At 56.7% G+C, this 25847-nt stretch overlaps 9 protein-coding genes across 9 annotated transcripts; 6 read left to right on the top strand and 3 right to left on the bottom strand.

Annotated features, from left to right (window-relative positions):
- Nucleotides 1-916: 916 nt before the first annotated feature.
- Nucleotides 917-2218, top strand: INS49_000848 (uncharacterized protein; the record flags this gene model as incomplete). The annotated part of the gene is made up of 1 exon (XM_043161683.1): nucleotides 917-2218. One exon carries the CDS (start codon nucleotides 917-919, stop codon nucleotides 2216-2218), a length of 1302 nt encoding a protein of 433 aa, XP_043030189.1.
- A 776-nt stretch (nucleotides 2219-2994) lies between these two features.
- Nucleotides 2995-3942, top strand: INS49_000847 (uncharacterized protein; the record flags this gene model as incomplete). Its single annotated transcript, XM_043161682.1, has 1 exon — nucleotides 2995-3942. The coding sequence occupies one exon, from the start codon at nucleotides 2995-2997 to the stop codon at nucleotides 3940-3942; it is 948 nt and encodes a 315-aa protein (XP_043030188.1).
- Nucleotides 3943-5382: 1440 nt separating this feature from the next.
- On the top strand, nucleotides 5383-9885 carry INS49_000846 (uncharacterized protein; the record flags this gene model as incomplete). Its single annotated transcript, XM_043161681.1, has 3 exons — nucleotides 5383-5934; nucleotides 6061-8481; nucleotides 9472-9885. 3 exons carry the CDS (start codon nucleotides 5383-5385, stop codon nucleotides 9883-9885), a joined length of 3387 nt encoding a protein of 1128 aa, XP_043030187.1.
- Nucleotides 9886-11116: 1231 nt separating this feature from the next.
- On the top strand, nucleotides 11117-12457 carry INS49_000845 (uncharacterized protein; the record flags this gene model as incomplete). Its single annotated transcript, XM_043161680.1, has 3 exons — nucleotides 11117-11353; nucleotides 11423-11657; nucleotides 11733-12457. The coding sequence occupies 3 exons, from the start codon at nucleotides 11117-11119 to the stop codon at nucleotides 12455-12457; spliced, it is 1197 nt and encodes a 398-aa protein (XP_043030186.1).
- Nucleotides 12458-12679: 222 nt separating this feature from the next.
- Nucleotides 12680-13992, bottom strand: INS49_000844 (uncharacterized protein; the record flags this gene model as incomplete). Its single annotated transcript, XM_043161679.1, has 3 exons — nucleotides 12680-12901; nucleotides 12968-13753; nucleotides 13885-13992. 3 exons carry the CDS (start codon nucleotides 13990-13992, stop codon nucleotides 12680-12682), a joined length of 1116 nt encoding a protein of 371 aa, XP_043030185.1.
- Nucleotides 13993-15924: 1932 nt separating this feature from the next.
- On the top strand, nucleotides 15925-16423 carry INS49_000843 (uncharacterized protein; the record flags this gene model as incomplete). Its single annotated transcript, XM_043161678.1, has 3 exons — nucleotides 15925-16003; nucleotides 16062-16129; nucleotides 16274-16423. 3 exons carry the CDS (start codon nucleotides 15925-15927, stop codon nucleotides 16421-16423), a joined length of 297 nt encoding a protein of 98 aa, XP_043030184.1.
- Nucleotides 16424-16706: 283 nt separating this feature from the next.
- On the bottom strand, nucleotides 16707-17798 carry INS49_000842 (uncharacterized protein; the record flags this gene model as incomplete). Its single annotated transcript, XM_043161677.1, has 1 exon — nucleotides 16707-17798. The coding sequence occupies one exon, from the start codon at nucleotides 17796-17798 to the stop codon at nucleotides 16707-16709; it is 1092 nt and encodes a 363-aa protein (XP_043030183.1).
- A 1779-nt stretch (nucleotides 17799-19577) lies between these two features.
- INS49_000841 (uncharacterized protein) lies at nucleotides 19578-21874 on the top strand (the record flags this gene model as incomplete). The annotated part of the gene is made up of 3 exons (XM_043161676.1): nucleotides 19578-19792; nucleotides 19854-21492; nucleotides 21548-21874. The coding sequence occupies 3 exons, from the start codon at nucleotides 19578-19580 to the stop codon at nucleotides 21872-21874; spliced, it is 2181 nt and encodes a 726-aa protein (XP_043030182.1).
- Nucleotides 21875-22467: 593 nt separating this feature from the next.
- Nucleotides 22468-25332, bottom strand: INS49_000840 (uncharacterized protein; the record flags this gene model as incomplete). The annotated part of the gene is made up of 4 exons (XM_043161675.1): nucleotides 22468-23913; nucleotides 23985-24491; nucleotides 24655-25028; nucleotides 25110-25332. 4 exons carry the CDS (start codon nucleotides 25330-25332, stop codon nucleotides 22468-22470), a joined length of 2550 nt encoding a protein of 849 aa, XP_043030181.1.
- Between the last annotated feature and the right edge of the window lie 515 nt (nucleotides 25333-25847).

Below are 25847 nucleotides of genomic sequence, written 5' to 3'. Positions count from 1 at the left end.
AGGCCAACATGTTTCCCCCCTCGGTCACGCAGGGAAGGGGCGCAACCTCTTCTTATTAATAACAGCCTCGAGGCATTGCGAGTGTTTGAACGTCGTCAGCCAGCTGTGCCTTCCGACCCGTTGCAGCATCATGGACCTGCAGCTGGCACGGAGTTAAGGAGCAACACGGGCCTCAAGCAGCACTGAATGCCTGCGGGAATGGCAATAGGGCCCTGGCTACTTTGCGAGTCCGAACACAGACCACAGGCCCCCAACCAATGACCGTCACGACGTGCATCCTTTGCGGCGTGGAATTGCTGGGTCGGCCTTCAGAATCCGCCCGTACTCCGACCCACTCGAAACATCTGTCCGGGCTCTCGTTCCCGCTAACTCCAGGTCGTATTTGCGTCCAGTCTGCCAGTAGCCGATGACGCAGTCGACCCCTGGCGGCATACCGTGGGGTACTAAGACAAGACCACCTTGGGCCTAGGCTTTGAGAGAGGAGCTTGGGGCAGGAAGCGGCAGCCCCTGCCTGCCCGAGCCAAGGCCCACCTGACAGGCCGAAAGCTCGGTTCTATCCGTTGTTGGGCTGGGGCCATGGCCATGCGATGCCATCCCACCTCTCCAGTTGCTGCAGTTGTGCTGCGCGTGAGTGCCGTGCCACTATAGACCTACACCTACATGTGATCGACCAACCACCATCTACAGCTCCACTGAAGAGAGCCACCACATAGACACTCCAGCTCAGCAAGAGCCTGGCTACGCGGTCTTCGTGCACAGCACAACACAGGCACATGAGCGCACATGCGAATGTCCAGGCCGCACGCTCCCAGCCTGACCGCCTCGCACCGCCTCGCCTCGCCCCGTCCCCCCTTCACTTGCGACACCTCGCTTGCGCCGCCTCGTCCCACCGCAGCCACACTCGATAGTCGCAGCCATGCCTGACGACCTCGACTCGATCGTCAAGGGCACCGCCGCCCCGCCCGCCGAGAAGGCTGCCGAGAAGGTCGCCAGCACCTCCGGCGTCACCCCCTCCAGCGGGAAGCCCGGCGACCCCCTAAGCCACGCGCCCTCCTCCCCGTCCATGATCTACCTCAATCTCCTCATCCTCGAGGCCTCGCTGCGCGCACAGTACCTCGAGCTTCGCGCCCGCAGGCGACACCACACCTTCTTCCTTTCCATCCTCAGCGTCTGGGTCGTGGGCTTCGGATATGCCCTGTTCTTCGCTCCGAGGGAGGACGGCAGGGGGCTGGGCGGCTCTGTCTACTGGGGCGTCGAGATGATCGAGAAACTGTGCTTCATGGGAGGCGTTATTACTGCCGCCCTCGTCTGGGCTACGGGCATATGGGAGCGTGGGGTCAGGTGGCCCAGGAGGTGGTTTGCCATCACCAATCGCGGCATCAGGGCTTTCAACCTCAAGCTCGTGCTCGTCAAGAGGTCCTGGTACGCTGAGGCACTGTCCACGCTGGGCTGGTTCCTTACCTACGGTTTGTTCTCTCACACCGCGGGGTCCTCATATCAATTCGTCGACCCGGCGATACTTCGAGAGGTGGACAAGGAGCTGGACCTCGCGGGCAAGGGTCACCCGATCCTCCCATCCGTCACCAGCGACGAGGAGAAGGCCGGGCGTGAGGAGGACCTCGCCCCCGGAGGAGACTACGTGAAGCTCCTGTTGCTGGCGAAACCCTTCTCGCCCACGTTCCGCGAAAACTGGGAGCTGTACAGGACCGAATACTGGGACCGAGAGAACGAGAGGAGGTCTCTGTTCCGCGCCAAGATCCAGGACAGAGACCGCTGTCTGCGCAGAGAGCAGTTTGGCTGGCTGTGGTGGGCACCATGGGCGAAGCCGGCACAGATCATGGAGAAGCCACACCACGCGCACCCTGAAAAGGCACACCATCGCAGGCTCTCGGTGGTCGAACGGGAAGGGAAGCGGTCGCGGAGCGGAAGCGTCCGCCGGGGCAGCATCTCTGGCCACTCTAGCCGGAGCCCCACACCGACGCTGGAGGTCAAGGAAGGAAGCACCAGTAGGAGGTCATCGGATGCCTCGCAGAAAAGGAACAAGGCCCTATCTTCTCAAGGATCCAAGTCTGGGAAGAGGCCAGGGGTGGAATCTCGATCTGTCACCCCGGAATTTTTGTCACCGCTGGCTCGAGAAAGCAGCGTCAGTGGGTTGACACCAACCGAGTCTAGCACAGGTAGTGACAGACGAGCAAAGTCAGCCTCGGATTCCGCCTAGTTTTAGACGACTTGGTTTGTACTACTGATGACTGAGGTGCACCAGGCACAGTTCTCATGTATGATACAGCAAATCAGATCTGCCAGATCCTGCGGCGCCTTGCCTGCCAAAAAAATGAATATCTACCATCGAGTTGGCACTTCAATTACTTCCAGGCCGTTGTCTTTTTGCCACGATGCAATGCATTGCAGGAAGGGAGCGCGGAAGCAACAGGGGCAGCCATGCCGATGATACGATGCTACTTGCTAATGAGAGTATGTACAAATGAATTGGCTGTGATGGGATTCCCCTAAGCTGCCCTAAGATTTGCACATGGGGCCCCTGGCAGGTGCCAGAGGACCGGGCCTTCCAGTGGCTGATCTCCCGCCCCACATTAAACACCTGCCTACTGTTAGGCAGTGGACTAGATGTAACTCGGCAGGCGCAGGTGCCTGGCGGGCAGCGACGACTCAGATCGCTCTCAATCTCGAGTGCGGTAGTCAACCCTACTTCATCCCTCGCTTTCTCTCGAGACAAAGACACAGACACATTGTTCTTGATCATCTCCACAACCCGGCCCCGGCCACAGCCATAACGGAATAAGCAAATTTCTAGATCCGTCAACCGCCAGACGAGAACTGGCCTACATGCACGTCTGCTATTGAAGGCCATTGCAACAACTCGTCACTTCTCACTTCATCACAACAACGCCGCCTCTCGTCTCTCACCTCCCACCAATCCCCCTTCAGCAGGGGTCCTTAACTCACCTCCTTCTCCCAATCGGGAGGTCTGCCATCATGCAGCCTTCACGGGTTCAAGACTCGCAGCCACACTCGCTGTCTGACGGCGTCGTCCGCACAGCGTCCTTCACCAACCGGCCTCCCAGCCCGCCATACATCCACATCCCCACTCCGCTGGCCGAGAACAACAACAGGCCTCTCACTCTGACCCCATCCTACGCCTCTGTTGACCCACGTGATCTCACCTCTGACGATCTGAAGATCATCACCGGCGGGAAAGTCCAACAGGCTTCAGACAATTACAAAAACACGTGGAAGTACGAAGACCGGCGCAAGGCTCAACCCATCCTGGACTTCCTCTACCTCGGCCCCCTCGCTGTGGTCCGAGACCATGAATTCCTCAGGCAGCAAGGCATCACCATGCTGCTTGCCGTGCGAGACGCGTCCATGTCGCACCTACGCCTCATCGCCATGGAGAAAGCCGCTGCAGAGCTCAACCTGGAAATCGAGAACGTCAGCATGGCCAGCAAGACCCAGCTCATCCACGACTTCCCACCCACCATTGCCAAGATCAACGACCACCTCCTTCGCGTGTACAGGAGCCAGTTGCAGGCTGTTAATGACGCCGGTAATGTGGCCATCGACACGTCCACCTTCAGGCGGGGCAAGGTGCTCGTCTTCTGCGAGACCGGCAACGAGCGGTCCGCAGTGGTGGTGGCGGCCTACCTGATGGCTATCTACGGGACTGATATGGTCAGCACTGTGCAGTTCATCTCTGCCCAGCGCTTCTGCGCCACCTTTGACGAGGACATGAAGCACCTTCTGCGGACGTTCGGGGACATCCTCAAGGCGCGGAGGATGGTCTCCGCGGAGTCTCAGCTACCAGCGCCCAAAAAGAGAAGCATCTATGACACCATCGATGAGGACGAATTTGTTGAAGATGTCGTGATGGACTGTGACCGCTACGAAAACAGGTCTGAGTTCATGCCGTACCGACAGAACTAGGCGCGGCGTGGTAGGCACGGGGCAATTTGACAGATCCACACTGAAGCTCCCAATGGTCCAGGAGCGGCAGGTGTTCTTTAGCGTGCGGAAATGGCACCTATAGGTCAAGGTCTCTTGGATGCCACGGAACTGTGTATGGAGGGCAAGGCATTATTAGGGGCCGCCCGCGCTGTTTTCATTTGACCATGATTGGCGGCGTTTTTGGTTTGTTAGGCGTTGGCTGGAAACCGTACTGATACCCCATTCTCACAGCATGATGGGTGGGCGTTCTGAGGCGAGAGACCTTGCTGAGGCATGGAAGAGGAAGCCAGGAGGTGTTGGACTACAATATGAGATTGAGATGCATCAAACACGGCAATGGAGTATAGCTAGAGCTCTTATCAAAGGGCTGCGTATCAAGCAAGCCGCCTCATAGGAACCAATAATCCAACAAAGCCTCTAGCCATCTACTCTTCACCCACTTGGTGATTGCTACACTGAGTAGTCACACTGGTCCATGTCTTCCTAGGCTCGCTCTGTTTCTCATGGCACTACATGTGTCATGACTTCACAAGCAGATACTTCAACATGGTCTTCTGGGCATTGATATAAGAACAAGTGAGTGTAGAGTCTTCAGTGGGTGGCTTCAGAGGAAAGGGGTGTGGAAAGAAAATCAGAAGAAAATGCCAGAGAAGGCATTACTCCTGAAGTGGCTTGGAGTGAGCCACTTTGTAGGGACATATCTCAAGAGACTGTTCCAAAGCACTCCACAGGGGCTCACTTTTGCCTCAGCAATCTAAATTTATCAGACATTCCTTGGGAAATTTGGTCAAGTGAATACCCGGAGTTTGCATATTGGAGAGGCAAAAGCAGAAGGCCATACTTTACTAACTCATTCGAAGGGCTCCAAGCAGATTCTCATCTCACCAAGTTTGGCATCTGATATTCATTAATCTGAAGGTCGGAGCCTTTGCCCCTGGAGCTCGTAGCAGCTGTGAAGTAATTGCTCTTACTCCAGCCCCAAGCTCATACATAAGGCGTCACCATCACATGGTTGCTGTGACAATCTCGCAGACTCAACACATGAGACTTTGCACAGCTTGCTTACAGTGCTTGTTCCTTCCCTGAGCAGATAGAGGGCTTTTGGTGCTTCAGAGAAAAGAACCATGATCGTCTTTATTCAGGACTGTTACAGCTGAGCTTGATTTGGAATCACTGATTTATGGTCACCCTAACATCGACTCACCTCACGCGTTCGTCGGTCAGGTTCCAGCTCTACCACTGGACATAGCATTTCGCATCGTGCTCTGGCATCTTTTAACCACGACCTCAACCCTTTTGATTGGATTTGCTTGCCTTATCAGGTATCCAGGTACCAAACCAACAGCCTGATCCATCCTATCTGCACCCCCGTCGACCACCCCCGTCCCCGTCACAGACACAGCATCGCAGCTACTTAGAATGGCTTTCGACTACTTCGACTCAGACTCGTCCTACGACGAGGATGCCCCCCTTGACCGCAGTACAAACACCATGAGCCTGCGCAAAACCTCGCGCCTCAAACGCCCAGTGCGCTACCGCGACGATTTCGAGCCCATCGACCCCGGCCGCCCAGTCTTCGTCCACCAAGACCCCATCTTCAACATGGACCGCGCAAAGTTCGTGCAATGGCGCTCGCTCGAGCTCGACGAGCCCTCCCCCGGCGAGGCCCAGTACAAGATGTGGCAGGAGCAGGGCGAGCCACGAGACGCGTTCGGGGAGCCCGTCATACCGACGCGCGCCCCAGGTCAAGTCGCAGAGTCGCCTGGCCCTACCGTCGCTCACCTACGTCGCCAGTCCACCATCGTCCGCCCTGACCAGTCACAGCCCGTCGTTGACTCCATCGAGCAACGAGACGAATTTGACGAGGTGTTTGAGGCAAATATGGCGGACCTTGAGGACGACGAGGAGCCTCAAACAGACGATGACGATGAGTCCCTTGTGATTCATCCTCATCTGTGCTCAGTATACCAGGTAAGAAGTCCAAGCGATTCCTGTCTTTCTCAGCCCGCCACCCTTCTCAGCCTAATTTCACTGCTCCCCAAACCGTTTGTGCATGTGCTTGAAGGCGAGAAACTGACAACGCGTTCGTCGGCCCAGGACTGGTCCGCTCTCAGTCGCAATGTCCAGTGGGCCATAATCTATGATCTGGCCAACGACCACGAGGATGGAATCACTGCGGCCGCGAATCTGCTGGGTCTCACCCTAGACGACGTGATCAAGTTCGTCAACATGTACGTACGCGAGAAGACGCTTTGGGAGAACGGCACCTACCAGGACGAACCTGTCCGCCCTGTTGGTGAACTTTTCCAGCTCGACGGCGCGCAACACGAAATCGAGCAGCCAGTGCCGGAAGCTGGAGTTGATCAAGTCATGCACGAGCATGAGCTCGAATGGCAAGATTTCGGTGTTGGAGCTACACGAACGATCACTGATGCTGCAGTCGGCCCACCAATTCTCGGAGGAGCTTACGACTTTCAAAACGAGCCCGAGCTCGAGCTCTTTCAGGAAACAAACGCTCAGGTCGTAGCTGGGAAAGAAACTGGCCAGCTTGGTGCCGAGAAAGTAGCAGAGAAAGTAGCAGATCATACCGGCGCTCAGGCGAACGATGAGCAGTCGGCTCCCGTAGCGTGCCCACCTGAATTGGAACTCCTTACCGACAGGTTCTCGAGGGAAGACATCGCGAGTGGCCGCAGCTTCCTGACATTTGCCGGCCTCCAGGAGTACGCCGACCGCTTTGGCCAATGGTTTGGCACTGGAACTGCGTTCCGTGAGATCCCGGGTATTTTCGACGAGAACAACGAATTCATATTCTCGACCGAAGACACCAAGAAGGCGCTCTACAGTGGCAACGAGTTCATATGGCAAGGGCCAGTTCCACAGCTCGGGAATGGTTCTGTACAGCGCGAGGCGCTCATGGAAGCTCTTCCTCAGGGTCCCGCGCAAGACAAGGAGCCGGTCTCCTCGCCATTGCAGCAATTCCAGGCTTTGGCTGAACGTGTCAACGGTCGCCCCATCAAGAGCGGGGGGTTCTTCGATTTCATTCCCGAACCTGCGCATGGTGGCCTGAGGTATGTTGAGCCTGCCCCAGCTGCTGCGCTTGCCAATTTCCTCGTACACGACAAATACGACGAGAACGAAGCGGGGAGTCTCATGCGTGAGGAGGCAGACGGCCACGCCGGCAGCAACGTTGACTGGCGAAACAACAACCGATCCCATGGGACAGATGAGAATATGCTCCGAGGTACGTTTGGAGGTTTCGGTGACGAAGGCGCACAGCTGTTCAGCACGAGCTCAGCCATGCGACTTTGCCCTGAGATGCCTGGATTTGACAACGGCATCGCACGCCGCTTCCTTGAATCGCACCACGACGTCGACGAAGGAAATCACGTTACGCGCAAAAGCGTTCCACAACAGTATCCATCGCCTTCCCTTCAGCTCCCGCCCTTCCTTCAACCTCATGAAGGCATCGTGCACCCAGCGAGCAAAGCCGTCCCCGCCTTTTCTTCACTGGGGCACAACAGCAGTCACGTTGCACGCAGCGACCAGGCATCACAGGCTCGGAACAGGGATTCCTCGAGCGCCACGCCTAACCCCACGACATCTCGGTCCATCGAGACATCATCGAAGCCTGACTCTCTGATCACGGCCGATAAGGACACACACGACGCGAGTGTCACCGTCGTGCCCGCCTCAGGCGAAGCAATTAACAACGGCGCGAAGTCAGATGCGCAAGGCGCAGCCGAGTCTGGTCAATTCAGCGAGAACGGCATAGAAATCGCAACGTTCCCGAAGTGCTATAGCTGCTTCAAGGTCAGAGCCCGGTGTAACGGTGGTCGGCCCTGCAGCAGCTGCATCTCCAGGAACAGAAAGTGTAAGGACGTCACAAAGGCAGCCCTGGATGAAGAGCCAGATAGGGCGGAGCGAGTGCTCAAAGATAAAGCCAAAGCGGATGCCATGGCGGCCCAGGCTGAAAAGCCTAGCACGGCTCGAGCCACTGCTTCGACTCCCAATACTGCGATTTCTGCTCTGGCAGCCTCGCATGCCGCAACATCCGGGGTCAAGCGGAAGCAGTCAGCCATGACTGGAGTCGCCTCGACAGACGAAGATGATTCTGATCTTGACAACTTTCCGCCCGAGAAGGAAGATCCAACAGACGGCGACTATGGCCTCGAACCGAAGAAGAAGCGGCCGAAGAAGGGTAATACCTCCGTTGGCAAGAAGCAAACCCCCAGCCGGGCGAAGGCGGGAGTACCTGCAACTCCAACTCCAACCAAGAGGCGAGGACCGTACCGGAAGAAGGTTGACACATCTACGCCCAAGCCCAATAAGCCGGTTGTTGGCGCCCCCAGTACACCGACTCCCCGGTCTGGTGGGAATGCTTCTGCTGGTAACGTTGTTGCAGCCAAGTCTGCGCAAAAGACTTCGGCCAAGGCTCCCGCCGCCGTTAAGAACAAGTTGTCCAGCCCGTCCAAGAATGCCGGTGGAAACAGTCTCTTAGGGGCCGAAGGAGGCAAATTGGTGAATGATGGTGCTGAGGTAGTGAGACATGCAGGAGGCCAGCCCGGAATGACGAGCACTCGGCCCGTCCCTGTCGGAAAGCGCGATCAGACCACGAAGCTCAATATGCTCGATACGTCTTCGTTTTCTCCCAATCTTTCATCTAGTGCTGAAGACACCCGCTACCTCAACATACCGTTCGCCCCAGTTGTTTCACGGCCACACACGCCCGCGGGCAGGTTTGTGCCTGGGATGCCAATGACAGAAGTCCCCAGGTCCGTTGCTGGATTACCTGACACTTCCTTCCGTGCGTCACCTTCCGGAGCACGTCCGATGCCAGTGGCTCGGGGTCATCCCCTACCGCCCCGTCCTGGAACGATACCGGCAGGAAATGATCACCCCTCCGGTGCTGGGTCGCCCAAGACTGCCTCGACCCTGAAGACACCAATGGCTTTGCAGGAAATGCTTCCAGTGACCACAGATAGGATGTCGTTGGTCCCGCAGATTGCTCGGCCTGGCTTGAACGGCTCCCCTGGGGCCACAGAGATTTCGCCAACATCTCAATCAAGCAGTTCAGGCACAACTGCGTCTATGGACTTCTTGCATATCCCTTTCACCCCGGCTCAGGGGTCTCCCGCCCAGCGTGATGGAAGTGTGCCAGGTAGGCTCCGACAAGGCAGTTCCGTTCATCAAAGAATGTCGGGCTTCTCGCCAAATTTGTCGGCGGAAATGGTGCCATTGGACTCGCCAGCTGCGTCTCAGCGACGGCGTTCGGTCTCATCATACAACAATGGAGCCCATAGTTCAGGCACCAGCGTTCCTTCCCCCATGATGCAGGTGGATCCAGGGTTCGCCATGTCCCCCGGACTTATGTCGCCTTACGCGATATTCCAACAGCAGCGGCCTGCCACACCTCGTCCTATTTCGAGGATGCAGCAAGGTCTTGATTATCCCGTCCCTCAACAAATGATGCACCCTTCCAGGCCGTCTGGCGTGTTTCATGACCCTCAGCCCGAGGAGCTGTGGCCGGAATCGCGAGGTGTCAGCGCCTCCCCTATGAGGCAACAAGACAACACAGCTCCCTCTCGGCCCACAAAGCGACAGGCAGACGCGCCATTGGATCCTGCCCAACAACCTGCTAGAAAGAAACCGAGAGCCCCCGCCAGCCCCCTGGCTCCCCCAAGAGAGGCAAGGAGCTGGAAGGAGTTGGCGCGTAGCCACTGGACCACCGAGACTCAAGAGAACCAGCCAGAAACGGCCAACTTCTCGGTCAAGCCAGTTTTTGGCGGCGACGGGTCATTCGACGTCTCGTTCAGCCGGTTCACAAGGATCCACGAGCAGATCGACCCGGAGCTCCAGCAGACCGCGATGGCAGCGGCGCGCAAGATCAACAGGTCATCTGCTAGCACCGATGAGAAGCTTTAGACAAAGGATTCTGATCAGTTTGAAATTCATACCGAGTAGTTGACTTTCCGCCCGAAGCTTTCACACCCTTACGGCGGGTGAAGATCCTCGCTCCACGCGAGGCGAGGGGAATCGGTAGTTCTTGAAGATTGACGATGCCTGCGTACGAAGATTGATCAGGTACTTTGCAAGAGCTTCAGGCGGTAAATGTTGAAGGAGCTCAAGCAAGCTCAACAATCCGTCCCTTCATGACCCAAAAGAAAAGGCCATGTTTGTCAAAATTCGATGAAAAGAACTCTTTGATTCCCAGTTCGACTGATGGTCTTTGAAGTGAGGCCTTATCTCGACATCATCAGCCTTACAAGGTACATATACCATTGATATACTGCTCCGGGAGAACGGATATCTCATCAGAGTCTCTTCCAGGTCAATTCTTCAGGAAGATAGAGTCCAGTGGACTGAACACGGGGGCAGGATATGGGTGACGAAAACGGATCAGCCATCCTGGGTAGAGAGCACCAAAATATGCGCTGAGATTTGGGAGGTGACTGGATTAAGGTCTGAGGAGATTTTTCAGTAGTGGCTCGGATGAGACAAAAGAAGTCTTAGAGAAGCCATTGTGGATCGGGGACACAAAAGCAATGCTTAATGCAGCAACAGTGAGACAGGATACAAAAGGTCCATCATTGAGGATTATGCATTTTTTTTTTGAGAGAGAGCTTGCAGGCAGAATAGCAATGGATTGTGACATATGACACATCTCTAGTACAGAGGGTAGCTTGATGATATGATGAAGTTGTTGGTATAATATTGGTGGTGTCGATGATGATGGGGCTGGGGGCAGTCATGTAGCTCGGAAGAGAGTTCCAGCTCAGAAGCTCCCGACCTTGTTGGCACTTCAGCCCCCTGCCAACGTGCACAGACCCACTTGATGGCAATGAGAGACTGCATCCACTTATTACACTCCCAAGCTTGCCCCAGTTGTCCACTCTGCCCAATGTAATAGCATCATTCTCCCCTGAACCGAAGCCTTACCCTGCGACTAACCAGGCTCACTTTGTAGAAAGGCCATCAGTACCAATCCATTATCGAATCAAATACCCCTGCTTTCTCCTCCAGCTTTCGTGCTAAACACCACTTCCGTACTTGTACTTGGCGCAACCCAAAGAGAGAGGCCCCAACTCTACCGAGCGGACTCCAGAACCAACAAACGCCGCACCATCCACACGCTTCGGCGACTGGGCCCCCGATCATGGCACCCCGGATAGAAGCTCAGGAAATCGAGACATACTGGAACATCTTCTCAGCACGGACTGGCGGCGGCCAATTCCTCACAGGAGAGCAAGCAGCGCCCGTACTCAAGAACAGCGGCCTCAACGACGCCCAACTCGAACGGGTGTGGGACCTTGCAGATGTCGATAACGATGGCAACCTGGACTTTGAGGAGTTCTGCGTCGGCATGCGGCTGATCTTCGACATCCTCAACGGCGTGCGTTCTGGGCCCAGATGGGGAGGCGGTTGTTGGGGCAGACCGGCGTTTGCTGACAGTTGCTCCTAGGAATACATGGACGTCCCCGCCACACTACCAGATTGGATGGTCCCGGAGTCGAAAGCACACCTTGTCCAAGCAAACCGTGCACTCACAGGCAAGGCAGCCCAGTTTGAACAAGTCGACGACGATCCGGACGAGCTGGGCCTGAAGGATGGCTTCGATTGGTACATTAGCCCTGCAGATAGGGGCAAGTACGAGCAGATATATCAGGAGAACCGGGACATGCGTGGGGAGATATCCTGTGAGCTGCCATGAACATATTTTACTGCTAGGAGGACCGTGACAAAGGGGCTAATACGTGATTGCTTCCACACAGTCGGCGCCTTACAAGACCTCTACGACAGCCTCGACGTCCCCGACACCGATATTCGCTCCGCATGGAACCTAATCAACCCCTCCGCCGCCTCCTCCGTCAACAAGGATGCATGCGTAGCCTTCCTGCACATGCTCAACTACCGCCACGAGGGCTACCGGATCCCGCGCACGGTGCCCGCCTCCCTCCGCGCGTCCTTCGAGCGCAACCAGATTGACTATCAGATCGACAACCAGCGCACCGCCGCGCAGAGCCGGTGGGCCGTCAAGGCCGACAACGAGACCGCCACGGGCCGCAAGGCCAAGTTTGGCGACCAGTACCTGACGCGGCTGGGGCGTAGCGGGTTTAAGAGCTCCGGCACCGACTTCTCCACCGAGAAGACCGACGACTGGGAGGAGGTCAGGCTGAAGAAGCAGCTGGCCGACCTGGAGGCCAAGATCGAGAAGGTCGAGTCTTCGGCCGAGATAAGGTCCAGCGGGAAGAGGGAGAGCAAGCCCGCGCTGGTCAAGAGGGAGCTGGAGCAGCTCCTGGAGTACAAACGGAAGCAGTTGAGGGATTTGGAGGAAGGAGCAAGCAAAGGGGCCGGTGGCAACAGCCTGAAAGGCATCCAGGACGACCTGCAGACGGTGAAGGAGCAGGTTGAGGGCCTGGAGACGCACCTGAGGTCGAGGGAACAGGTGCTGGAGCAGATCCGGCGGGAGATCGAGGACGAGAAGGCGAACAGATGATCCAAAGTGGACAGCGCCTTTTCATACCTGCCTACAAGCAGCAAGAGACCATGGTAGAGACTGCAGTTGATACCTCTTTGGATCTGTTCTAGCCACAAGGCAATTATTATCGTAGATGAGGAGCACACTGCGTCCTCCAACTTCAGCTTATAATGGGCCTCCATCGCACCATAAACAAGAATAATGATCTCCGAAGATGTACAAAGGAAAACAAACACAACCCTAAGCCACGCTGCCGCTGATATACCCAGGGAACCGCTGTATACCCAAGGTCTTTCCCTTAGCCAACCACACCATGACAGACAGCATCTTGACGGGTCCCATCCTGCCTGCGCCCCGATTCCTGCCCACGGCGCATGCCATAATATCCACGGGCATCAGCTTTACGACCTGGGGCTCCTTGCCCTGGAGGGCAAGCTCGACGTTCTTCCCTACGCCGGCGGCCTGTGAAACGTTGTCGTCAGTCACCCATCCAACAATTCCAGCCAGCATCTCGCGGAGAGAACTCACCTGCTTCTGCGTGAACAGGAAGCCACCCCTCGGCACGCTGACGACGTCCCCGAGGGCCCAGACGCCCTCCTTCTCCAGGCCCTTGACCCGGTAGTACTCGTCGACGCTCACGTAGCCCTTGTCCGTCAGGTACTGCTGGTCCATCATCTCGCTGTTGGCGCGCATGCCTATCGTGGGCAGGTACAGGTCCGTGGTGATGGTCTCGCCGCTCTGCAGGGAGACCTCGGTCTTGCCGTCGGGCAGCTCCTTGCTGCCGGTGACGCGGGCGTCGAAGCGCACGTGGACGTGCAGCTTCTTGAGCTCGGCCAGGGCGGCCGGGCCGACCGAGTCGCCGTCGAGGAGCGAGGGCCCGCCCGACAGGAGGTGGACCTCCTTGTCCTTGCCGTACTCGCACCCCAGCTCGCCCGCGACCTCGATGCCCGTCGCGCCGGCGCCCGCCACGACGATGTGCTTCGCCTCCTTGACGCGCTCCCTGGTCGCGTCCAGGTTCGACACCGTCTCGTCGTAGCTGTCGAGGATCTTCCAGGGCACGCTGGACGTGGTGGACCGCGACCCGGTGGCGACCACCAGGTGGTCGTAGCTCAGGGAGCGCGACGAGCCCGGCAGCGACACCAGGACGGTCTTGGAGCCCGTGTCGACCTTGCCGGCCGCGCCGACGATGACCTCGTAGGTCTCCTTGGGGTACCGCTCGAGCGCGGCCGAGAGCGGCTGGAAGAGCTGCTCGTCCGCAATCTGGCCCGGGACGATGGCGCGGACTGACGCCATGTTCCAGTAGAAGTGCGAGCTCTGTTGACAAGGGTTTTGTTCTGTTAGTCAAGCGAGCCCCGAGGGAGGTCCGCACGGGGAGGTGCTCGAAAGTTGCGCTTCCGCACTATGTCTCATGCTTTGCACACAGAAAGGTGTCGCGGCTGTCATACCTTTGACACGAGGATGACCTTGAGGTCAGGAATCTTCTGCTTGAGCAGGTAGTGTGCAATATGGAGGCCGGCATACGATCCTCCCAGGATCACGACTGTCTTGGCCATGTTGGGCAGTTGGGCGCAGCCTTTCACTCGAATTTGGCTGGAATCGGTCTGAATAGAAGCCCAAGAAGGTTTTCGGGCAAGTGACAGGAGTCAATCAGAGATGTAAATCGCCGAACGGAGAAAAAATACAGGAGAGAAGAAGGGTCCGGATGTGAGACTCAAATGCCGGAGATGTGTTGGGGAAGCTCATGTGGAAACATTCCGGTGGTGTACCTTGCAGCCTGCCACCCTTCTTGCGAGTCCGTGCAGAGATGGGACGAATGCTTGATTGTAGGATGACAAATGGGGCCAGGAGTGTCCAGCGACATCCAGCGGCTGGTGATGGTTGATGAATCAGTGAGCAAAGGGGGAGAGCTCGACCTCGACCTCGGGCTGGCGAGGTTGCTCAGACAGTGGGCTAGCAACGAACAGGACGCCCGGCCAAATGCTAGCCAATGGTCCCCAGCTCCTCCCAGACCTGCCTTGCCCGACACATAGTTAGGGGAGCCGGGGTCATGGGAAGAGGGCCACAAAAGCAGTGTCAGAGAGGTGTTCGCGATATCCCGTCAGATCATAGCTGCTGCTGAACTTTATTGTCACACCTGCAGCCACAGGGGACCAATTAGTCTGAGATATTGGCGGATGCAGGTCCACAGGACGGATGCTGATCCCAGTCAGGCCGCCGGCTCGGTCCCGAAACGCAACCGGGGACACCCCCCATCTTTATCACCGACTATCAAACCGGACGCACGTACGTGCACTGCGTAGACTGGAAACTTACGAGGACACATCTAGGGGCTGAGGTCATCAAATAGCTCGACTGAGGATCACACTATTGAGTACCTAGATAGGCCAGACATTCCTGCGCCATGCTATGTGATCGGGTGGGTCTACGTTCGCGACTTCTTCCCTCTTACCTTCAATATAGGAACTCGTCCCGGGAAGGGGTCGCATCCTGAGAACACTTGAAACTAACATTGGAGACGTTTTGAGTTGTACAGGTATATCACTCACTCATTCACTTCTGTGTGAACGGCCAGACTACACCACGGTCACCACCGATACCTCATCCCCGAAGCTCAAAGCTCACTGTCCTTTAACAGTTCTTTAATCACCCAGACCAGAGACAGGCCCGTCAACACTACTATTTCCCCTCGAATATTAACGAGTTGATCACTGGCCTTTGCGCTTACTGTCTCGTAACACACTTGCTCCTAATAATGGAGATCTTATAAACAGGAGAATGCGTAGCTGGACACATCACATCTAGTTGTACGAGCAACCAAGTGGTCAGAGGGTAAAATTTAGTCCTAACTCGCCTCTGGGCGAGCCGTAATCACATAGTGGATGTCTAGGTAGTATCGTGGTAGATATAAAGGGGGGGGTTCGGGTTTAGACTTCGTCATTCGATGGAAGGAAAGCAGAGGTTCGAAGAAAGGCGGCAGCAGCCATGGGCCTACCGGACAAGTGGGTGATCGAGAGAGCTTGAAAGTGAGGGTCCCCATTTCCATATCTTGTCTGGTACCAGTCGATCTAAGTGTCATTTCGATATAAGGATAAGATGTCGTAAATATCATGTGAGGCCATCACGACAGGAGAGAATGAGAGAAGGAGGCTACCGAGGCCCCAGGGCCGACTTCTGGAGCGCATCGAACGGTGGGGCCTGCCTCCGCAAGTCAGGCCCAATGACGTGCAAACCACGACGCAGAACCCCTCCCTCCACAAACCTGCCCAGCAGGCCGGAGCAGCCCAGGTGATCAATGCCCCGCCAAACGGCCCCCAGGGATCCTGTCACATAGTAGAGCTCTCAACAACTTGGACGTCAACCTTCCCCCCTTCCCTCAACATCTCGAACAAGCACAGCGCATAGCAAGAACACCATCCTCTACTCCTCTGAAAACTGCTAAAGTCTACTCCATTTCCCCCCCACACCCCACAACCAAACCACCCATCATGTCTTTCGAAAAGGCCATCGCCGACTCCAAGAAGCTCACCTCCAAGCCCTCCAACGAGGAGCTGCTGGACCTCTACGGTGCGAACCTGAAAGCGTGGATGTTTCTGCCCCGACCATCCTACTGACAACAGCGCAGCCCTCTTCAAGATCGCAAACGGCGAGGACATCTCCAAGGCCCCTGCGCCCGGCATGTTCGACCTGAAGGTACGCTCTCGGTCCCTCGGTCCTCCCATGGCCCCTGTCCCCATGCTCCTCCTAGTCGCAAGAGCCGCGGACGAGAAGCTGTCATTCCACCAGTGAACATCATCAACACCCAGCTAACAATGTCTGTTTTTACCCGGCGCACAGGGCAAGGCGAAGAAGAACGCCTGGCAGAAGAAGGTCGACGAGGACGTCACCCAGGAGCAGGCCAAGGAGCAGTACGTCGCGCTCGTCGAGAAGCTCAAGGCCCAGTACGGATACGACGAGAACAAGGAGCCAGAGGCCGTTGGCAACTAAGCGAGGGCTCCCGGCTGAAGAGAAATGACGTTAGGTCACACCCGAGGTGGAGGAGGTCGGTACACACGGATATATACATACACACGCAAGCGCACACTGCCAGATAGACGGGCGGAAAGACGACCTGACTAGGTGTACACACAAATACGGCCAAGAGCTGCTCGAAAGTGAGAACCCGTCGCGAGTTCATTTGCCAGTAGAGAAGTAATTTTGCAGTAAATCTACGTCTCTCTCACGCTCTGTGAGTGAGGGTGTGAGGCGATCCAAGAAGTCACCACTACCCCTACCACACCCGACCTTTCCAGTCAGGCTCATGATAGCTTGCTGTAGCGACCCATGGCTTCTCATCTGCACCATAGGCCTGTAATGGTTGGTCGTACGGGATGCGAAGAGCTACAGTTGATGTCTCTGTGCTCTCCTCCAGGGTATCTGTTTGAAACGTGCCGACCATCTTCGCCTTTTCAGAAAAGAGCGCCGGCCAGACCAGGACGCCAATTTCCCATGACGCTATCCGCATCTCGCCAGACGAGTTGGCGGCTTCTCCCCAGGCTTGCTTGGACAGGTTCGCCGACGTGGTGAGCGCCCAATCGATCGATTTCTCACCATAGCGAATGTAAGTCTTGATATGGGGCGCTGCTCGCTTGCGACCTGCCTCTTTATGTGAGAGGCCCCCTTCGAGTTCCCGTCCTCGTGGCGCATCATTCGCCCAGTGACAGAACATGGGTTTCAAGTAAAGAAGCTGCTTGGCTTGCTGGGCGGACTGGATCTTCGTGTGTATCGAGGCTCCGCTCTGGTAGCCGTCCAGACTGCGCCGGATTTCATCAGGCGTAGGAAACACGATCTTGTAGCTGGGCTGCTTCTGGGTGGCATTCCTTGAGACCTTGAGCGAGTCGAACAGGCTTCGGCGGAGCCAGGCGTCTGTTGGCCCTAGGGTGGCAATACTTGAGATCTGAACCACAATTTCAGACTCACCTTCTTGCACAGGCACATTTTTCAGCGCCTGCTTCAAGCCTGCCCAGCCCCATCTCGTCTCCGATTCGTCATGGATAAGGTGGCGGCCGGGGACAGATGCAACCAGGGCGGCCTTGATCGAAGAAAAGTCATATTTCTCCAGCTTTTCAACCAATGTCCTGCAAACAGTCCTCCCCTGGTGGTCATATGCTCTAAGGTAGTTCAGGAGGTCAACCTTGAACTTGCCGCCGCTGCCAAATGCGGTCGAACTGCCTCCCATGCTGTAAGCCAGGGGTTCCTCGTGTAGTGGGAGCAGTGGGCTTCGCCAAACCGCCTGGGTCATATTGGTCCAGTCCCTCGCTATCATGTTTGCCGTATGGATGATGACCTGGGCTGTATCATCGTGACGGACAAGAATTAGCATTTTGGAATGATGCGTGCCGAACATCTCAGGCATAAATGCGCAATGGAGCGTCACATTTTTGTGCCTCTCAGCTTGCTCCTTTTGCTTCCGTCAGCAAAGGTAGTTCCGGCGTGGATGCATGTCGCCAAGACCGTCAAGTGGGATGCAAAACGAGCGGGCTGACCTGAAGCATCAGACGGCTTGTGTCCTCTTTCTTCCAGAAGCCGTGGACTACATGAACTTGAACCAAGTGCCTTGTGTCCTCGTCGAAATGAGACATGAGAAAGTCAACATCATGCAGATAGTTGAATTCCCAGCATTCTGCGATCAAGGGGTCACCGAGGATGTCTCGCAGGGTGACAGCGTCGGTGTTGGCAGCATCAGGGAGATCCTGAATCCAAGTGAGCTGAAAGGGTGACTTGAAAGTCTGCTTGGCTTCATGACTTGGTGGAGGGGCGTCAGTGTGTGCAGCACTTGCAGGCGTGATTTGGGCCTTTTCCTCGTTGCCTTCAGACTGGGCGGCTGTTTGACGGCTTCTTCGCTTCCTTGGAGGACTGACGGGATGGCTGAGCGAGCGAGGAGTCGATTGTCCTGGAGTGCCCGTACAATCTTGCTCGCCGGGTTCGACACCCAGACGGCGTCTCTTGGGCAGAGGCTCCATGCTTTCAGTCTACAGCTTCATGGAATGGTCAGCTGTTTTACCGGCGGTGGGTCGCAGCAGTGTCCTTGATCTCGTGTCCGGCCAGCTCGTATCAGGACTGGGAGCTGCCACCGAGGAAGGGACGCAGCTTGAAGATCGTGAGTGACACGACTTTCTGCTATCGAGGCATGGAATAAAACCTCGTGAGTGAGCAGGGCGTCTGCGACCACCAAATGCGATGTGAGCTTTCCTTGTGGACCCTGAGATCGGCAGCAGGAGGTCGACGTGGGCTTCACACGGAAGTTACCTGGGCACCTGCTTGGCCAGACCAGATCCAGGTCGTTCTTGCCATCTGGGCGGAACTACTGTAGAATATTGCTATTGCTTGGTAGATACAGAAGGGGTGGGTGGAAGCCACTAAAACCGGGGCACGACCCGCAGATCCCCCAGGGCCCTCTGGGACCTGAGCCAGGCTGGGCCGGCCGAGAATAGAGTGTACTGTCCAATCACATTCCACTTGCCGTCCCTCTGGTGGCCAGACCAGGCATTTGAGCACGCACGCAGCAAGAGTCGAGACGGCGCTTGGCTTGGGGCAATCTGGCACTCGTGTGACATGGCGCATTTCCACAGTTGCCAGTTGCACCTGCACTTTGCGCTTGCACCTCCTTGTTCGATAGACCACTTTTAGCCTCGCTTCACCCGCTCACTGTCTTGCGTTGCATTTTTGCGTTGCAAACCGTCCTCGTCCTCGCCGTATCACTTTTTTCCTTGCGTCGCCTGTCGCCCTGCCTTCTCTCGTTCTCCCGTCCAAGCGATTGCGCAGGTTCCTGACGCTATCTATACTGCAAGCCCCTTTCTTGGTAGCAGGCGGACAGATCCCTTCCGCGTTGATCGCCACCGTCGCCCGTGCCTGACCCTTCCACCCTCATCGACTTTGCCCTGGAAGACTCGAGATACGCGTTTCGCCTGGACCCAATCAGTTGTGTGACGCCCGATGTCTAGGTGACACGGCTGCCGGAAAAGATTCGCGACAGACGCAGGTGTGCTCCGGCACCCGTATAGTCGACAGCCCCGTGTTGCTATCGACCAGCCATCGCCCGACCATCCACCCGACCGGGTCCAACCCTCGACTACGTCGTATCTCTTGGGCAACATAAGCCATGAGGTTCTCCTCCCTAGCCTGGGGCCTGCTCCTCGGGGCTACTGCCCGGGTAGCTGCCCAGGACGACTTCGAAGACGATGAAATACCAGAGGACAAGTCCCTGGAAACGACCACGTTTGATGGTATCAAGGTCCCTCCGATGCTCGAACTCACCCCGGACAACTTCGAGGCAGAGATCAAGAAGTCAAAATACATGCTGGTCAAACACTACAGGTGCGTTCCTGGCTCTCGGTCGTGGTCAAACCGGCCCGGAAGTATTGCTGACATGCCACAGTCCATACTGCCCACATTGCCAGGATTTTGCGCCAATCTATCGCACGCTGTACGAGTTCTACTACACCGATCCGGCACCGGGCCCCGGCAAATCGTTCGAAGAATACTATGACTGGCGCTTTGCAATGATAAATTGTGTCGCATTCTACGATCTATGCGCCGGAAACGGGGTCCAGTCCTACCCGACGTCGATGCTGTTCATAGACGGTGTGAAGAACGAGAGTTACAGAGGTGTTAAGAGCTTGAAATTCCTGACCGACGCCATCGAACCCGTGCTCGAGCGCGAGAGACCCGGATCCAGACCGAAGGCACTGTTGCTTCCCGAACCCCTCGCCACGGCTCGTCCAAAGGCGGCCGATGATTCGAAACTAGCTTCGGTTCCCAAGCCCGATGCCCAGCCGCAGATAGAGCTCAGGGAGCCTGCTAAGGCTGGTTCTGGAGCGGCGGCTCCTGTGGCTCCTGCAGCTGCCGCCCCTGCTGTCGAAGAACTGGGGTCTCTTAAGGCCGAGAAGCCCAAGGCTGCGGACCCCAAGGCACCAGCTCCCGCGAAAGTTGAGCCTGAGAAACCGGCAAAGCCCACAAAGACCCCAAACCCGAACGGCGCTTCCGTCCCCCTGACGGCGGAAAGCTTCCAGACGATGGTAACGATGACCCATGAACCGTGGTTCATCAAGTTCTATGCTCCCTGGTGTCACCACTGCCAAGCCATGGCGCCTAACTGGCAGCAGCTTGCTAAAGAAATGAAGGGCAAGCTGAACATTGGCGAGGTCAACTGCGAAGCAGAAAAGCGACTTTGCAAGGATGCTCGTCTCCGTGGCTATCCGACCATCCTCTTCTTCAGAGGCGGTGAGCGAGTAGAGTATGAGGGTCTCCGAGGCGTTGGTGACTTTGTTACCTATGCTGAGAAGGCTATCGACCTCTCCAACGGTGTCCGCGATGTTGACGCCGATTCTCTCGCGGTTATGGAGGAGAAGGAAGAGGTCATCTTCATCTACTTCTACGACCACGCGACCACAAGTGAGGATTTTGCGGCTCTCGAGCGATTGCCTCTCAGCCTCATTGGCAAAGCCAAGCTGGTCAAGACCCAGGATCCCAAGCTGTACGAAAGGTACAAGATCACGACTTGGCCGCGGCTCATCATTTCTCGGGAAGGAAGACCAACATACTACAACCCTCTGACGCCAAATGAGATGCGAAATACTCGTCAGGTTCTTGAGTGGATGAAATCAGTCTGGCTACCTATTATCCCGGAGCTTACCGCATCAAACGCTCGTGAAATTATGGATGGCAAGATAGTGGTCCTGGGCATCCTCAATAGGGAAGACCAAGAATCATTCTCTGGCGCTATCAGAGAAATGAAGAGCGCGGCTACTGAGTGGATGGACAAGCAAATCCAACTTTTCCAGTTAGAACGTCAGGAGCTGCGTGATGCAAAGCAGTTGCGGATCGAGGAAGCCGAGGACCGTGGAGACCAGAGAGCGCTCCGAGCTGCCAAGAGCCAACAGGTCAACATGAACCGAGCAGATCGGAAGGAGGTTGCATTTGCGTGGGTCGACGGAGTATTTTGGCAGAGGTGGATCCGTACCACATATGGTATTGATGTGAAGGATGGTGAGAGGGTCATCATCAATGACGAAGACGTAAGCTCAATTTTTCTGTGTTATCTTTGCTGCACATATACTAACTCATTCTCAGAATCGTCGTTATTGGGACCAAACCAGCACGGGCAACTACATTGTCCCGTCGCGCACCTCAATCTTGGAGACTATCAACAAGGTCACCGCGCAGCCCCCAAAGCTCAAGCCGAAGCTGACCATCTCGAGCTTCGAGAAGATCTTTTTCGACATGCGGGTCACATTCTCCGAGCACCCGTACCTCACTCTCGGTTGTATCTTTGGTCTGATCCTTGGCTCCGCATCATGGTTCCGTGGTCGCCACAGGAGGAGAAACGGTCGTCCTTTCCTGAGCGAGGACTTCAAAGCACCTCTTCTCGGCTCCAACATCAACGGTAAGACGGACTGAGTTGAAGGGAAAGGGCTCGTGCGACAATGGAGGACCCGCTGTAGCACAGGAACCTCCATGAAGGACCCAGGACGGGCAGTGAGGCCCATGGCGACCACACACAAAATCTGTATGTATATCAAACGTCATTCCTGCACATGTCATTATACATGGCGTATCAAACCGGCTTTTGGGACTCTAGAGACTGTAGGAAGAGGCCTGGGAAGCGGTCTCAGAGCCGAACTATAAGTCCGGAGCTTAAAGGGACAGCGCGGGTAGGCTCGAGAGGGAGTATCAGGTTGACAGGACAAGGGCCAAATGTTGCATACTAATATCACTTCCTTTTTCCTTGGTTCGATGAATTACGTTCAGGCGGAGGCCAAGACAGACCCCTTCGGATGCTGTTGTGTCAAGCATTTGCGACTTAATGGAGTTAATGGGATTTCCAATGCAAGAGACAGTAGCACACATTGCGCAGAGTTGTCACAACATTTCGAGTGGAAATCCAGATTGACCACGAGTATCGCGACGAGCAAGGCTAGAAATTCAACGCTGCTTTCAGGTGTACAAGATCCAAACCCGTCCTAAACCTCGCAGGAGTCTGTCTGCCTGTCTTACGTGTAGATCTCCTCGGTGAAGCCGTTCAGTGACAGCCCGGACTTGGCGATGTCGCTGACATCGACCAGGAAGTTGAGCGGCATCTCCACCAGGGTGCCCCTGATGCGCTGGAGCTGCTCCTTGACCTCCTGGACGCCGCCGGGGAACTCGCTCTTGACGACGTGGCCGTATGGGACCTTGGCCGGCTTCTCCTTGTCGTCCTCGTCGTCCTTCTTCTCCTCTCTTTCCTTGTCCTCATCCTCCTTTTCCTCGTCGTTGTCCTCCTCGGTGGCCTCGCCACGCTCAGCCGCCTCGCGCTTGAGGCGCTTCTTCTCTTCCTTCTCCTCCTTCTCCCTGATCTCCTTCTCCTCGTCCGAGCCGGGGATGATGAAGTACTTGCTGAAGAAGGAGTCGTAGTCGTCCCACGTGCGCACGACGTCGTTGGGCACGTTGTGGAAGACGCGGCTGAAGACCTCGGTGTTGGTGCGGGCCGTCTTGAGCCACAGCTGCTGGAAGTCGTCGCTGATGGGGTCCTCGACGAGCCGGTCGGCCTCGGAGCCCCAGTCGTAGTCGTTGGGCCCGCGGGTGACGGGGTGGAAGTTGGCGTCGGGCCGGTCCCAGCGCTGGTCGGGCAGAAGGCCCAGGTGCTTGCGGAACAGCTGGCGCCGCAGGCTGGCGGCGAACTTGGACGCCGTGAACTCCTCGCCGTTCATGCGCGAGCGCACGGGGGTCGGGTCCTCGATCACCACCGCGATCTCCGAGTCGTGCGTGCCCAGCTGCGACCGGTCGTTCAGGTTGGCCGACCCGCAGATGACGAGCCGGTCGTCGGCGATCAGCACCTTGGAGTGGATGTACAGCTCCTCCGACACGAACGCGTCGATCTCGGCCTCCGGGTCGCCCTCCCACGGGATCGAGTTCAGGTCTGGGCCCTGGTCCATGTACGCCGCCGAGATCGTGTCCCACGTGTTGTCGTCCTGGCGCTGCGCAGCCTCCTGGTAGCGGCGGTACTGGCTTCCCAGCCGGCCCTCGACGTGCTCGTCGCGGGAGTAGCCGTCGTACCCTGCCTCGACGTGGTCGTCGAACTCGCGGCGGGCGTCTTCGTACCGCACGCCTGACTCGTTCTGCGCGCGCTGCATGGTGGCGGAGGTGTTGAGACGGTCGTAGTTGCGCAGGTTGTAGAAGGAGATGTACTGGTCGGGATGCACAATGCCAGCCTGCGTCAGCTTCTCAATGATGGAGTGGCCGCCGCGGCTGATGGAGTTATACTGGAACTCCATGATGCCGCGGGTGCCCAGGGCGCCGTCGGACTTGAGGTCACCGGCGAAGGCGGGAACGGCCGGCATGGCGACGATGACGGAGAACTTCTCGCCGGCCTGGTGTGCGCGCAGAATACGGGCCACGATGGCCGCACCGATCTTGTTGTACACAGGCTTCTGCTCGTCGTCGGTGGCAGTGATGAAGAACTAAACCTAGTGTTAGGTCCTGCCCTCTGGTGGCACGAAGAGTATTGGGGGTGGGTGAGGGGGGGACTTACCTGGTTCTCCATGTAGACGAAATGCTCTGCCTTCGTGATGGCGTCGATGTAGGCGTTCGCAATGGAGTGCTCGGTAGGATGCCCGGAAGACCACGGGCAGCAGCTTCGGATCAGCTGGATGTGAGCCTCGTTGCCCTCGCTGCGTTGCTCCTGCGGCTCCTCGCCCCGAGCACGGCTCAGACCCCTGGTGAAATGGCGCTGGATGCCACCAAACACCTGGCCAGCCTCGTACTGCCCTTCCTCAAGAAGGCTCCGGCTGGGCGGGGCGTGGGAGACTTCACTGTCCTCGAGTCTCTGGTACTTCGTGTTGTCATCGGTGTTGTATTTTTGGCCCCAGATGTAGTTCCACCGGTCGGTGAAGTGGAGGTCCAAGCTCTTCACGATGGGCCCGACCAGCGAGATGCTGATATCCGACCAGCCCATCCTCGAGAACTTGGTGCGGTCAAGCTTGTTCTGCTCCCACTTGTCGACGCCCTCGAAGTCATAGATTCGTGCGTTGTTGTAGTCCTGGCCCGGGAAGATGATCCCGTCAACATTACCGGGGTGGTCGTCGGCGATGGGGTGAGAGTTGGTATCCCAACGACCGTAGCAGGCGTCGAGGCCACCCATGAAGGCAATGTTGTGGTCAATCAAGCAGAGCTTCTCGTGGTGGGCCCCAGAACAGCACGACATCATCGTGGGTACCGTAGAGGGTCTTCAGGCTGTCCCCGGACATCTTGGACAGGCTGAAAGCGCCGAGGGTCAGGTTGTGGAAGGCAGTGTTGATCTCAGCGTTAATGTCCTGCTTGCTGGGCATGTGATCCGGATGTCTGAAAACCTTGATGTTCTCGTGGAGTTCCTCCAGGGCGTGCTTGGTGTGCTCAGAGTTGCACGACAGGGCCTGGGCGACCTCCTTGTACACGATGACCCTAACCTGGACTCCTCGCTCTGCTGCGGCCTTGAGCATGTTGTCCAGGCGGTACTTGTTGTTCTTCGCCGGGGGCCGGCGCAGGAACAACTCTGGGGACAGCCACCAGTCCAGGATGAAGATGGACTCCTTCGCCTCTGCAAGTTTTCCGCCGTCAGTATGCCCTAGGCCATACTCCTCTCTCACTTCTCAGCTCCGGGCATAGGATGGAATCTCACCTTCGATGGCCTCAGAAAGCGCCCAGAAGTAAGCGCAGCCATCAACGTGCCACTTTACGTGGCCAGAGGTCTGGGGCGCAAAAGATGAGTAGCGGTTCGCCGCATGCTCGGAGTGGAGGTCAGCGTGGCACTCAGCTCCATCGTGCGTGTGCGAGTGCTTCTCCTCGTCGGAGCCGAAGACGCCGGAGAGGCCCTGCTCGAGTTTCTTGAAGATGCTCGACATTTTTGCTGCCACGAATTGTCAAGAGACTTTACCGGACGTGCGGGAGCAGAATAAGACGGAATGAGATGCACGACGTGTTTATAAACACGTCGGTCGATAAGACAATGTGGGGGCTGCCTCTCTTCTGTGAGGTCAGAGTCAGGGGTAGCTCCACGCAAAGCCACGATGCGGTCTCCACGATGCTTGACGGGCTGCAGACCCTGAAAACTTTCGATGCGTTCCCTGTCGGCCGAGAAACCAAGCGCTGGGTCCCCGACGAATGCTATAAGTGTGGTACAGCCCTCTGTCGACGAAAATAGGTAGGGTTTGAAGATGATACTTTCTTCGGTTTCTGAGGAATTGGCTGGATGCCTCTCTTTACGGCCCGTCTCAAAACGCCGACAGTGATCCGCGACAGCGGCGGAGGAGCTGAGGGGTCGAAACAGAGCTTCCCTGCAAAAACAGGGTCTTGGCCTGCATATCTTGGAACTCTTCACTGCCACTCAGGAGGAGCCACTCATCAGAGCGGTGTATTC

The sequence above is a fragment of the Diaporthe citri genome (genome assembly GCF_014595645.1).
Source record: "Diaporthe citri strain NFHF-8-4 chromosome Unknown scaffold_1, whole genome shotgun sequence".
NCBI classification, from domain to species: domain Eukaryota; kingdom Fungi; phylum Ascomycota; class Sordariomycetes; order Diaporthales; family Diaporthaceae; genus Diaporthe; species Diaporthe citri.
Note: the sequence above shows the minus strand (reverse complement) of the source record. Positions and strands in the feature narration are given on the sequence as shown.